The sequence below is a fragment of the Eretmochelys imbricata genome, chromosome 1, assembly GCF_965152235.1.
Source record: "Eretmochelys imbricata isolate rEreImb1 chromosome 1, rEreImb1.hap1, whole genome shotgun sequence".
Taxonomy (NCBI): domain Eukaryota; kingdom Metazoa; phylum Chordata; order Testudines; family Cheloniidae; genus Eretmochelys; species Eretmochelys imbricata.
Window position 1 is genome coordinate 110128552 of NC_135572.1, and position 14225 is coordinate 110142776.

A 14225-nucleotide genomic window follows, 5' to 3' on the forward strand; every position below is an offset into this window, starting at 1 on the left:
AATGCAATCCTTGGATTTATAATCAAACATTAAGTTGAAGTAGGGAGGTGTTATAACCATTGTACATGGCATTAATGAGGCTGTTATTGTAAGACTGTGTTCAGTTGTGGGGTTCACACTGTACTGGAAAATGTTCAGAAAAGAGGTCCGTCAATGGTAAAGAACAAATGTCTGTAGCCTGGAACAATTATGTGCAGAGTGTCCACACGAACCCTAACCTATATGGTGTGTGCCACAATCAAAACTTGAGGTACAAAACCCTAGAATTTAGGGCAGTGGTTCCTAAACACCAGTTTTTCCCTGTTGAGACTCTCTTCGGGTGAATTGACAGCTAAAAAGCTCCCCTTCAAGTGGCCCATTGCACCAGCACAGTGGCTGCCATCTCTTTAATTTTATCCTTTTGTTTTAGAATACAAGCTCTTTGCCGTCATTCCCTTCTTTATTAGTGTGTCCAGCAGCTTGGCACTTCCTGGATAAATAAATAATTCTCTCTGTTTTCTTGTTCAGCTTGTCTCTTATTTTTCCATTCTATTTTTTATTTTATTGCTCTTTCTTATTATTTGCTTCTCTCTTTTCCCCCCTCCCTAGTTCACTAACTCACTAGAAAATTATGTGCTGCTCAGGATGGGGTAGGGATCACCTATTGACACCACCCCTGTTGAGCTGAGTGGTTCAGAAGAGAAGCTTCAGCTGCCTGGCTGCTGCCTGTGACTGCAGCCCTGTACCTTAGCTGCTCCTCCAGCTGTGAAAAGGACTACTGTGGGAGCTGAGAAGGAAGCAGCAGAAGCACATTTCCAGTGGGAGCAGGCTGGATCTATGGCCAGGTGGTTTTCCCCGTTCCACTGTTCCTCTATCCCATTTTCTCCCCTCCTAACCTCACCTGGCACCTCCCTGATAGTGGGGATTTGCTCCCCAGGTAGGAAGACACTGGTTTTAAGAGTTATAGATTATAACCAACAGCTTCAACTGCACTCAGAAGCTAGCAGGTGGTCAGTGAGCAACAAGGAGCACGGGTGTTAGTGCCAATGGTGGCTTACTCCACTTAAGGGGACAGGCCGGATCCTGCACAAATTAAAGCGTCAAGGCTCTTTTTGAAGGTAGCTTTAGGTAGGACACGTGGCAATAATTAGCTCTGCGTTGCAATACATAAGTGTTGATCATTGCGGGGAGGGTCAGAAAGAAACAGTCAGTCTCTAGGTTAAACCTACAAAAGGAAAAAATACATTGCCCACGGGTTTCCTAAAACAGCCATTGATCCAATATGACTCCAAGACTGCAAACTACTGACTGTCACCATGATTCTGGATTGACCTTTAGTCTGCTCCCTTCCAAGTCCCCACGTCTGTTAGGCACAGAAGAACAGAGAGAAGTATAACTGGTCAAAACATCTCACTGTCTTCTCCAGTGATAAACAGGATGGGGGTCAGAACTGAAAATCAAAAAAATTGTCACAAGAGAAAACAAAGAAGAAAAGAAAAATGAATGGGGGTGGGCTAGAACACAAAACAAAGTGCTGTAGCTCACGAAAGCTTATGCTCAAATAAATTGGTTAGTCTCTAAGGTGCCACAAGTACTCCTTTTCTTTTTGGAAGAGACACAGTTTGCCACCTGACTGCATAGGGGGAGGGATAGCTCAGTGGTTTGAGCATTGGCCTGCTAAACCCAGGGTTGTGAGTTCAATTGTTGAGGGGGCCATTTAGGGATCTGGGGCAAAAATTGGGAATTAGTCCTGCTTCAAGCAGGGGGTTGGACTAGATGATCTCCTGAGGTCCCTTCCAACCCTATGATTCAATGACTCTTTTTTTGGATAACTGATCTATGAAACAACAACGGTCCTAGTGCGGCATATTGGGAACCCCCACTGCTAACCTGCTGTCATGTTGAGAATTGACCATTTATTCCTGCTCTCTGTTTTCTGTCTCTCAGCAAGTTTCTAATCCACGACAGTACTTTACCTATCATCCCCAAACCAGCTGGTTTCCTTAATAACCTCTTGTAAGGGATTTTGTCAAAAGCTTTTTGAAAGTCCAGATAAATTATGTCAACTGATGCTTCTTTAGCTAATATTTCACTCCAAATGCAATGCTGTAAAAACTGCCAGATATCCAACAAATCTGGATTATGTATTTCTCTCTCCCTTAGTCAGGAAGAGACCAGGATGTTTTTAAGACTGGGATTTCCTGTAGGTATCCAAATAGTTTTCTCGTGTAGAGCACATAAGTTTTAAGATTTCCTAAGCTAGCACATGTGCTATAACTCTCTCCTAAGAATGCTTCCTACACTTTCCCTAAGAGAGTGAATGTCCCAATCATTTTTTCAGGCTCTGCATATGTTTACAAAGGTTAGGTTATTCCAAAAAAATAGCAAAAAATAGCAAATATTCCAATATTCTTCTGGTTTTTTTTGTACAGATATTTGTTATTTAGCTGCTTTTAAATGGTATGTTGAAGGAGTAAGTAGAAAAGCAAAAGTGTAATGCTAGCGTACAGTTTGGAAAAGTTATTAAACCTCATGTTTTTGAGTTTGACAATCTCTAACTATAAAGGATTTTGAGGGGGGCAGACTATCCTAGGTCTGCCTTATGCAAGATTGCTTGCACCTTCCTCTGAAGCACCTGGTGCTGCCCACTATCAAAGACAGGATATTGGACTAGATGGCCCTTCAGCAGTTGCTATGTTTCCCGTGTGCATATAAAATGATCTTAGCAGCAACATATAGCAAAGTGTGATGGGCCACTAATGATGGAGCCAATCCTGCAACCACAGGGGCCTTGTCTAGGCTAGGAAAACAGACTGTGTTTGAAAATATGTTAGCTACCAAACTCTGAACATAACTTTGCACCTAGTGTGGACACTGAAAAATGTTAATCTTAAGTTCCTCGATAGGATCTTGTCTAGAATAATTTGAATAATTTCACTGATAGTAGTTTAACTGAAGTAAATGGGGAAAAAGGCACAAATACATTATAAACCATTTTGTACAGGTTCATTTTCAAAATATTTGTAAATACTTTACACTGGCTTAGCAACTACTACCATAAATTATAATTGTGGAAAGTCACAGAAAGTAAACCAATGAAACATATGGCAGACTGTAGACATGATGCCTGGAAATGAACATAGCCAGGGAAGCTAGCACTTCAGCCACCATACATTGTTTTAATAATTGGCTTCATTGCTCATATAAACTGTAAGCAAATGAGTAAAATGTCCAAATGGGATCAGTTGGCCAGGGATTCCCATAAAAATGTTCCCCTTTAGCCTTTGATAAAACATACATTTGATAAAACACACATGAGCGTACTTGCAGAGAGGACAATGAGGGACTGATGAATCTATTCACTTTTTTCCTGTTTAAACAAAAACAATTTGACCACAGCCAACTGTATTTTTATAAGTGTTTTCCTTTGTTCTTGCAAAAGATGCCAAATTAAAATTGTATATAAAATAAAATGTTTATGCTGTACACTACGTTAAACTTGTGTAATTTGAAATACAGAGATGTGTGTAGCTTTGCAGGGGAGTTTAGAGGTATTCTTCCCTGGTAATTTTTGCAACCAGTTACAATTTGGTACATTTCAAAGACAAAAAGTCTACTCCTCAGGAATATTTTTATGAAATCCACGGATGTCAACTCTGTAAAGGGACTTGACAATTGTTCAGAATGGGTCAGCTTTATCAAAAGTAGAGACAGCATCCCAATCCTCTTTTCTGTTTGCTGGTCGAATGTTAATAAGGGTGCACAGAAAGCCCTTCCCAGCACATCACTGACACTGCGTCTGCACTACCTTGCAGTCGACCCATGAAAAGCGAATTAAATGCTACGCCTCTCACAGAACTGGATTACAGAAGTCGACATTAGAGGCGACTTAGGTCACTGTAAAGGACCCAGTAGTGTAGACACATACATTAACAGGTCGACTTAAGGTGGCTTCCTTCTACCTAACATTTTAGTGTAGACCAGGCCTGACTTGGTCTAACCAATTCTTCTCCTTCAAAAAACTGCAGTTTTCTTGTGGAAGTCTTTGTTAAGCTGTTTCAGGAGGTTTCTTTTTCTTTTAGTGCCTGTATGGCTCCAGAAGCAACACTGTCAGCGACTGCTTCAAATGTAATAGTAGTAAAACACTTTCACTTGGAAATATCAAATGATGCAAAACCATTATTTATACATCTGTTCTCTTTTATATGGCGAGTTCACTGATTGCAATCAAGTGGCATCAACCAACCCTCCACTAGAGGGCCACATACAACGTAAACTGTTTGTTCAACGTTAGATCGTTGTTAACGTTACCAAGGTCAAGCACAATAATGCGTAAACCTATTCCTGATAGATTTATGAGTCCATTCTGCACTGTTTAGGATCCATCTGGTGACACACTGAATTAAAATGTTCACTCAGCAACTGTTGGCTTGCTGGGTAGTAAAAGAGTACATGGCACACATACTTATTTGAACGCCAACCCCTCCCCCCCCCCCAAAAAAAAATCCTGAACGATGCCACGATTTGAAGATCAAATATCCACTTTACCTCTAGGTGAAAAAGGCCAGTATAAACATTACCAATATTAGCCACCACGTATATAGGGGAGGAGGGGGGGGGGATTTAAATGGTCTCCCAGTGTCTGCCTAAATCTGACCGTGGTTACTGGGGATGTGTATAAATATGTATATGTATATGCATGGGAACACACATCCCACGTAATATGTGTGAATCCATACTACAGAAAGAAACACACACACACACACACACACAAGGTCCCTATTACCTACGCAGGACGCATTTATACAATAGCTCCAAGGCTGGCGTTTGCATCCCGTGTGCGGCAGATGCCACGCTCTGGGAGACAGCAGCTCCCCGCCTAGGGGCCAGCAAGCGGCGCGCGGCGCGCAGGGGAGAGCCGCCTGCCGCAGCCGCCGGGCCCCGCGCGAGCCGTGCCCGCTGGAGGGGCGCGGGCTCCGCCGCAGGTCTGCGTGCCGAGAAGGGGCCTGGCGTCTTTTCTTCTCCGCCGGCTGTCAGTGATGTCATGCGGAGGCAGCCGCCGCGGCGGGGGGAGGAGGCGCTGCAGGTTCATGTGTGTGTAATGAAAAGGCAGTGGACAAGCTGCCAACACGCACGAGAGCGAGCGAAACCGGACCCACTGGATTTGGCCAAGCGAGTCGTCATCTGCAGCAGCTCCATGGCGAGGGAGGAGGGAGCGGCGGCCCCGGCCTCTGCTGCTCCAATGTGAAACCCCCCAAGCCCGGGGTGGGGGATCCTAGCGGGGGGGCCCGCAGGCCAAATACAGCCTCCTCCGGCGCGCGATTGCTTCCCCTCCGCCCCCCGCTCGCTGGGATTTACCCTCCGCGCGGCGGCGGCAGCAGCCATGAACTCGGCGGAGCAGACCGTTACATGGCTGATCACCCTGGGCGTGCTGGAGTCGCCCAAAAAGACCATCTCGGACCCCGAGGGGTTTTTGCAGTCGTCTCTGAAAGACGGGGTGGTGCTGTGCCGGCTGCTGGACCGCCTGCTCCCGGGCACCATAGATAAAGTAAGTGCATGTTCCTCTGCCCCTGAATCCCACCCCCACCCAGCCTTGGCGGGTGTTTGGACCCGAGAACACACCCACCCACCCACCCCCACCCCATGCACAGTCCCACAGGAGCTCGGCTCCCGCAGCTCGGAATGCACCGTGTGCTGAATAATGCATCCACCCTGCCGGGTGTCCGAGGCAGCCCGGCTCCCCCGGCAGCTGAGCCGCTGCCTGCACAAGCCGAAGGTGCGGACCCGGCCTCTGACGCTACCGCCGCCCGCTCCGTGGGGAGGAAGGGGGCGCCCGGCTGGGCTGGGCTGGGCTGGGCTGGGGTGGGGTGGGGGCAAAGCTTAAGCGCCGCAGCCGAGAGCGCGCGGTGCTTCCTGCACGCGGCCACATGGGTTGATGAACCCGAGAAGACACGTCCCCGCCCTGGTTCCCCTCTCCCCGGCCGGGGAGCGAACCGAGCCGGGACTAGCTGTACGCGCTTTCCTTTGTTGCAGTGATCCCCCCCTCACCCCACCCTTGAGAGCACGGGCAGCGCCAGAGGGAACGGGCGGCCTTTCCCCCTGCATGCGGCCGCCTCCCCCAGCCAGCCGCACGGCAACCTCCTCCCGCCAGGAGCGCTGCGAAGGCGCCATTGCCCGGGGCTGGGGCAGAGGCGGGGCCGCAGGCAGGCACAGAGTTTCCAGGAAGCCTGGGCTCTCGTAGGTCACTTTTAAAGGGACAGGAGCCTGGGCTAGTCCAGCGCTGTGGAATCACACCCCCACCCCCGTGTGCGGGAGAAGAGGAGATTCTGCCCCGTGGATAGGAATGAGGTTATTTGTATGTGGCTGTTATGTGGTCGCCTCAGAACTGGTTTATTAAAATGGCCAGATAAAAACAATTTCCCAATCAGGCAGCCTCCTGCAGGAACCACGTGACATGAGGTTATTTCGGAAAATAATAAAGCAGAGTGTATTAAATATACGCCGTGGTCATCATTATTGGTTCTGGAGTACCATCAGTGGGCGAGGTGCTGTGAAGAGAGTCCTTGTCCTGCATAATTTACGGTTAGAAGCCCTGATTTCATTTCTGTGGGTGCACCTGAATGGAGCCCCAGTGGTTCTGTGCAGGCACAGGGATCCGCCCCACGGCAGGATTGGGGCCTAAGTAGAGGTGAATATAAGCAGGGAGAGTGGATGAGACAACAAGCAGTGTGTTTTCAAATGGTGAGCTGGGTACATAGGTTTTTGGGTTTTTTGTGTTTCACAATTTTTGTGAGATTATTTTATAGGGGAGAAAATGCCTCTTCATATTAAAATCCTAGCTGTATGTGAAGGAGAAATGTATACAGAATCCGATGTGTCCGTTTCAGTCTTCCTTCAGGACATTCCAAAACCAGTCCATATAACGTCTGGAATACTAAAAATTTTTCAAACAGCACAGGATGCAATGTGACCCAGTCTCAGTAAACAGTAGAGGAATGGTTTTAAATACTAGAAATAGTTTTCATGAGGACTGTTTGTTTTTGTATTGTTTGGGCCTTTTATTGTTTACCTATCACTCAGAAGATCGTACTTTTTTCAGAGTGACATGAAAATGGCATTACAGTTTTGGTTTGTGTTGTGTGGAAAATACAAACATACGGTGTGAAATCCTGTAACTTTCATGCACCATGTACACGTATATACAATAATTTCTCTAGTATTCCAAATAGAGAGGATTTATGCCATGCCCAAAAGAGGCTACAGTATTTGGAATGTTCAAATTGAAACATTGGGGCTTTATTTACCAATTTGTATTCAGAATATTAGAGGAATTAGTGTTTGTATGGACATGGTATTATATATATTATTTTTTCTACAGAGCACATATGCAAACTGTGATATACATATCAGCGCTTATGTTAAAGCTTTGCTTTTATACCATACAAGATAATGAGGGAAAGAATGATGAAGAGTGTTTGGTGGGCCAATGGGAAACCCCTGTATTTTAAAATACAGTATGATAAATGAGGCGGAATGGCCTAGTAGTCAAGGCACTGGACTAAAATAGAAGAGATCTGAGGTCAAGTCTTGTCTCTGCTACAGATTACTATTATTCTTTATTTGCATTGCCATTGCAGTGGTGCCCAGGAGCCGCAATCAGGGATTAGGTCCCATTGTGCTAGGCACTGTACACATAACCAAAAAATGTTTGATCTCTGATTCAAAGCATATGCAATCTAACGATGAGACATGGCAACAAGGGGAAGTGACAAACAGAGGGCTGAAGCACAAAATATCAATGAGATGCACATGAGCAATGTGATAAGGAATGGTCACAGCACATCAGCGAGCTAATTGCTCTGTGCCTCAGTTGCCCATCTGTAAAATGTAGGGGATAGTACTTCCTTTCTCCCACCCCGTATCTTGTCTGTGTAGGATCCAATGCTGCAGAGATTCACCCCGGTTTAATTTTCCACACTGTGCGTAATCCCAGAGTAAGTCTTTGCTGGGTCAAAGCTTTAGATTCTTTGAGGCACGGACTATCTCTTACTATATGTATATACAGAGCCTCGCACAATGGGACCCTGAACTTAACTGGGGCCATTAGATGCTACTGTAATATAAATAATAATAATTAAGAAAGCGGAATGGAAGAGAAAAATATCTTCAGAGAGTGCATGAATTCTACACGAGTGCCACAGAATTGGGGATTGAACTGTTCACGCAAATGACAGACTATCTGCCATTTTTATACCAGGTGCCAGAGTAACTTGAACCAACAACGTCACACAACTGTTCAGACAGGACGAAACTCACTCCCCCATGGAGGGCCCATTCAAGGCTCTCCATCACACTTAAGCTCTGCAGTAGGGCTGTGCAGTAAGGCCCAGTACTTGGTCAACTGCATAGAGGGCCATTCACATTTCCTGTGTGCTGCGCAGGGAGCTCTGAAATAGCGGTGACTAGGTCTCCGCTAAGGGGGGGACTCAGGAAGAGCCTATTGGACCCACACGTTGATAGATCTAGTGGCTTGGAGCCACTGTGTAGGGCAGTGGTTTTCAAGCTGTGGTCTGCAAACCACGGCGGGGTCCAGAGACTATGTCTAAGATTTCCACCGGGGTCTGCACCTCCATTCAAAATTTTTTAGGGGTCCTCAAATGAAAAAAGGTTGAAAACAGCTGGTTTAGGGGGTTGTATAGCAGTTTCAATTCATTGGCTATAATAGCTGCCATATAGGAGCTGTGGTTTTCTCATTTTGGGGGTAGGTGTGGATTGTTTCCCCCTAATCCTCAGTTACTTTCCTGAATAAATCCCATTAATTTATTCATTATGGGGGAAGGGATGATTTTCACTCATACTGTACTTACATATCCAAAAAACTACACTCAAAACACTTTACTAATGCTCCATGTCAACGTTTTAAAGATTCTGTTTAAATTCCGAACACATATCACACATTGCCAGCTTTAGGAGTTGTGGTGCACAAGAAATGTAGGATTGGCTCCATTTTCTCTAATTCACATTCTGTTTTTTTGTTACTAGAACCATCTGCAAGAGAACAGAATAATTGTTTTTAAGAGTTGATGTTCTTCTCCTGTTATCGTTCTGTTTGCAACATTATTACTACTACTAACAGGAATTAATATAGCACCAGACACATACAAAGTTCTTTTCAAATCTGGCCCTTGGTAATTTACTCCTTGGCACCCAAAAGCCTACTGATTTAAATGGGCATTTTGGGGGCCCAAGAAATGTAGGACTGGGCCCATAAACTAAGGGCATGTCTACGCTACAGAGTTTTGTCGACAGAAGTCAGCTTCCATCGACAAAACAGTGGAGGTGTACACACTACAATGCTCCTTCCACTGACAAAACCCTCCTGCTTTGCCGACAAAAATAAAACCACCTTGATGAGAGGCATAAAGCTTTTGGTGGCAAAGTTATATCGACAGAGGCTCAGTGTAAACACTGAGCTTGGTTATGTTGCTGTAAATGGCCTCCTTGAGGTGTTCCATATTGACTGCTCTGGTCAGCAGTTAGAACTCCGCTGCCCTGCACTCAGGTACACAGGCATTAAAGTCCAGGGAATTTTTGAAATTCCACTTCCTGTTTGTTTGGCATGGACAGCTCACATCTCATCTTCCCAGCTGGCCATGGCGACTCCCTGCAGCAAACACTCTCCCATTTGGTGCACACCTGAGTTGTTAGATCTGCTGGCGCTGTGGGGAGAGGAAGCTGTGCAGTCCCAGCTCCACTCTAGCTGTAGGAACTTTGATACCTACAGTCAGATTTCTTGTGGCATGTTGGATAAGAGCTACAAATGGGACACACATCAATGTCGTGCAAAGATAAAGGAGCTGAGGCAGGCGTACCAGTAGGCAAGGGAGTCAAACCGTCACTCCAGTGCTGGGCCAAAGATTTGCCGCTTCTATAAGGAATGGGATGCCATCCTCGGTGGTGACCCCATTTTCACCACCAAGAGCCCTGTGGATACTTTGTGGGGCTGGAGACAGTGGACTCAACTCCGATGAGGAAGTGGTGGACAAGGAGGTCGAGTTGGAGCACCCGGACATGGGTCATCCCGGAAGGGTCATCCAGTGGCGTGGTGAGTCAGGAACTCTTTTCCACTCCGGAGGGGTCTAGCCAGTAGACTCTGTCTCTGGCGTGCATGATGCAGGAGAGGGGAGCTCTGGTAAGTGATCTTTTTGAGTTGTTGCTGCTCGGTTATATGAAATAGAGTTGTCCTTTGCTTTGTTATATGCTAGAAATGGGTCAAGGGATATAAACGTACAAGACTAGCTGTGTTGGTCTGTGCTTCATGTTCCCCTGTGTAGCTTAGCAGTGTGGTGGAACAGCGTGTTAATGCACACCGAGATTTCATGGGAATCCTCCAGAGAGATCTCTAGGAAACTTCCCTGGAGGTACTCGCTAATCCTCTGCTGAAGGTTCCTTGGCAGAGCTGCTTTGTTCCGTCCCCAATTGTAGGAAACTTTCCCTTGCCAATCGGCAATCACTTGTGCGGTAACCAAAGTGGCACACAGGCGAGCAGCATAGGGATCTGGTCTGAAGCCACACTCATGCAAGAGATGCACCCTTGCATCCTTCCTTACCCTCAGGAGTGAAATACCGTCTTCAGTGACCCCTGCCTGTGAAAATGGCAGCAGAATTTACAATATTGTCCCTAGTCACCTGTAGTGATCCCCTTAAAAAAACACCAAGACCCTTTGCCCCATCTTAAGCGCCTCCCCCTCCCCCCGCCCTGAGCTGAACTCACCATATTTAAGGTGTTCACCAAGGTGTATGCTTGCCAAGAGACAGTGAGAAACTGATTCGTATTTTTTAAAAGGTGCATTTTACTATAATGAGTCAATGTGGTGTGTGCACTAAAATTCATGCTTCTGTTTCTTGTTTCTTGTGCTTCTGCAGATGTGGACTTCAGTGGAACCCACTACACACCAGCGGAGCACCTCTGCCAGATAAGGAAGCAATCAAGGAGGTGCAAGGAGGACATGTTTTGAGAGGTGCTCCAATCTTCAGAGGCCGAAAAACAAGAACACAGGGAGTGGAGAGAGACTTTAAAAGAAAATTATAAAATAGACGAGCAGGACAGAAAGGAGAGCCAGGAGTGAATTTTAATGGGCCAGGAGCAGATGATAAAAGTGATGGAGGAGCAAACAGAGATGTCGAAGTTCCTAATCACACGGCAGGCAGAATTAGTGTGCTCGACCCCCCTGCAGATGATACAGAACTGCTTGCCATGCCCTCCCCAAACTCCTCCCACACATTCCTTGCAACTTCCCAGCCCATCTTGGTACCCTGGTCCCTCCACCTCTTTGAACAGCTTCCAAAATGATTGCTGGACTTACACACAGCTATGAGAGCCTACACTGCCCTTCATTGTTATCTCCCTTCCTACCAAGCTTTTTTTGTGTGTTGTTTATTGGTATTTAATAAAAACAAACTTGCTGAACGATAACCAATCTCTATTTGTCTCCAAAACACAGTGATTGCTGCTGGAATGAATACACAGTGGCAATTTGACAATTTGCTGAGTAAAAATTTTCATGCAAGGCGGCAAGTTAACAAAGCATGGCAGAGTGCGGTATAGAATGACTCATTACTGGAGCTGATTGTCAAAATGGTGCCTCAAAGCCTCCCTGTTTCAAATAGACCCCTCTTGTGCCCCTCTAATAGCTCTGATATCTGGCAGCTCAAAATTAGCCACCAGGTGATCCGCTTCCACGCTCTACCCCGGGGGAAATTTCTCAGCCTTAATTCACAAGTATTATGGAACACACAGCAGGCTGCTATGACCATGGGAATATTTTCCTCGTTTAGGTCTAACCTGCCATAAAGGCAGCGCCAGTGTGCTTTTAATCTGCCAAAGACACATTCTATGGTCATTCTGCACCTGCTCAGCCTATTATTGAAGCACTCCTAGTTGCTGCTGTCTAGGCTTCCCGTGTAAGGCTTCATGAGCCATTGGAGTAAGGGGTAGGCTGGGTCTCCCAGGATCACCATGGACATTTCAATATCGTCCATTGGAATCTTCTGGTCTGGAAAGAAAGTCCCTGCTTCCAGCTTTCTGTACAGGCCAGTGTTCCTGAAGATGCATGCATCGTGCACCTTCCCTGGCCACTCCACGTTAATGTCAGTAAAACGCTCACGGTGATGAACAAGCGCCTGCAACACTATGGAGAAGTACCCATTCCTGTTGATGTATTCCGTTGCAAGGTGGTCCAGTGTCAAAATTAGAAAACGTGTGCCATCTGTCTCCCCTCCGCAGTTAGGGAAACCCATTTCTGCAAAGCCATCCACCATTTCATGCAAATTGCCAAGAGCCACAGTTCTTCGTAGCAGGATATGATTAGTGGCCCTGCACACTTGCCTTAATGCAGCCCCAATGGTGGACTTCCCAGCGCTAAACTGATGCGTGACGGACCAGTAGCACTTTTGGAGTCGCCAGCTTCCACACAGCGGTCGCCACACACTTCTTCACCAAGAAAGCAGCTCTCATTTTGATGTTCTTGCGCCGCAGTGCCAGTGTGAGCACCGCACACAGTTCCAAGAAGGTGGCTTTCTGCATCTGAAAGTTCTGCAGCCATTGTTCATCACCCCAGACCTGCACGATGATGCGATCCCACCACTCAGTGCTTGTTTCCCAAGCCCAAAAGCGATGGTCCACTATGTGCAGCTTCTCCGTGAATGTCAAAAGTACTCTGGTGGTGTTTCTTTCAATGGCACACAGCAGGTTAGACGGATTCAGTCCTCATGACCAGCCATGATGTGTTCGTAACAGTGACCACAATAGCAGAGAGCAGTGCAGGATCTATCCTTTCAGACAGAGAAGGTGGACGCACAGTAAACAGGGGCTGTTGAAAAATGCTGTGAAACACAGTCGGAAGCCCAGGGAATCATGGGATGGAAAAAAACTGCATCCTGGGACATTGAGCCCTCACCCATGATGCACTGAAATCCATTCTGCCTTCCCACAACTCCAGGCTGCAGAAGGTGGTGAGTAGCACAGTGGGATAAATACCCACAGGGCACTGCTCTCTCTGTCGATGCTAGAGCACCAGTTGTGGGCGTGCTCCACCAACAGAAGAAGCATTGTGTGAACATACACAAACGATTGAATTATGTTTTTTGATCGTCTGCTTAACTTGCATTAACAAAACTCTATAGTGTAGAAAAGGCCTAAGACTCTTTCACTTCCCCAAAGAGTTAGGATTGTGACTCACTAGGCATAAACAATATGAACAGACTACTAAGAAACACAGACCTCATTTTCATGCAAATACCCCTCGTAATTAAAAACAGATGGGACGTATGGAAAATAAATGACAGATCAGCCGGAGAGGATCTAAATAGAATGTTTGTTAATCAGCTGCTTTTTAGAAAATGCTTTTAGAAAATAGTATGTGTTTAGAAGACATCTGCCTGGGGAGAGGGATTGAAGAGGAAATTACATAGAACCATATTAATACTTTTTTAATGCCCTGCTTTTAAGGCCTTTGGGCACCATAATAAAAATTAGTGAAAACAGAAGTATAATAAACAAAGACAGTGTGCCCATTAAAAGGCAAAAAGCTCAAAAAACAGGTTTGTCTTAAGTAGAGAAACAAGTCAATGGATTTTGATAGTAGGTGGCCTGACCTTTTTGTTTACAGTAAATATACCACATCATAGAGAGAATAACAAGTAGAGTTTCCTTTCAGAAAGTTATGGTTAAATTATTTTCACATTAAAACTATATTCTGTCTTCAACACAAGAAGATTCTAAACTTACCAGATTTCAAGAAGTGTACATTGAAAAAATTAGGAAAGCATTGTTACTATTGATGGTGTCTCTTATTTTTAAGCTTTCATGTCAGATCACGGTCCTCCCTGCATTTCAGAACAAAACGTGTCAATGCTAAACAGAAAAGTTTGTGCTGGTTCTGCTGAAAACTTTGACTTGAATATGGGAAATGAACGAAAGAAAAAACAGTTCTTAAAAGAAAATTGTTACAAGCTTTTTGGAGCACATATGTTTATATTGGGGAGTTATTCTCTTTGAAAGAGTAGGGATCTTTTCACATGCATCACCATCAATGTTAGCAATTGTTTGACTGAAAAGCCATGGCTTCAAATTACAGCATTTCAACCATGTATTTTAAATTAGAATTATACTGATAGTAGGAGGGAGGGAACTGTTCATAAAAGTTGCAGTGGAGATACCTTTCATTATGTGGACCGTTTTCCAA

At 45.5% G+C, this 14225-nt stretch overlaps 1 protein-coding gene and 1 long non-coding RNA gene across 4 annotated transcripts in view; both read left to right on the top strand.

Annotated features, from left to right (window-relative positions):
- Positions 1–5074: 5074 nt before the first annotated feature.
- ARHGEF7 (Rho guanine nucleotide exchange factor 7) overlaps positions 5075–14225 on the top strand; it is a 191545-nt gene continuing 182394 nt past the window's right edge. For 2 of the 3 annotated variants that reach the window (XM_077813551.1, XM_077813559.1), the window contains exon 1: positions 5076–5527. In XM_077813551.1, coding sequence (XP_077669677.1) covers positions 5363–5527 — 165 coding nt within the window. In that variant the 5' untranslated portion in view covers positions 5076–5362. Of the gene's footprint in view, positions 5528–14225 lie in introns of all 3 variants that reach the window. The other variant, XM_077813588.1, reaches the window with a different exon arrangement.
- On the top strand, positions 9040–11455 carry LOC144263023 (uncharacterized). The gene is made up of 2 exons (XR_013345697.1): positions 9040–10171; positions 10906–11455. It is a non-coding gene; the product is annotated as an uncharacterized LOC144263023 (long non-coding RNA).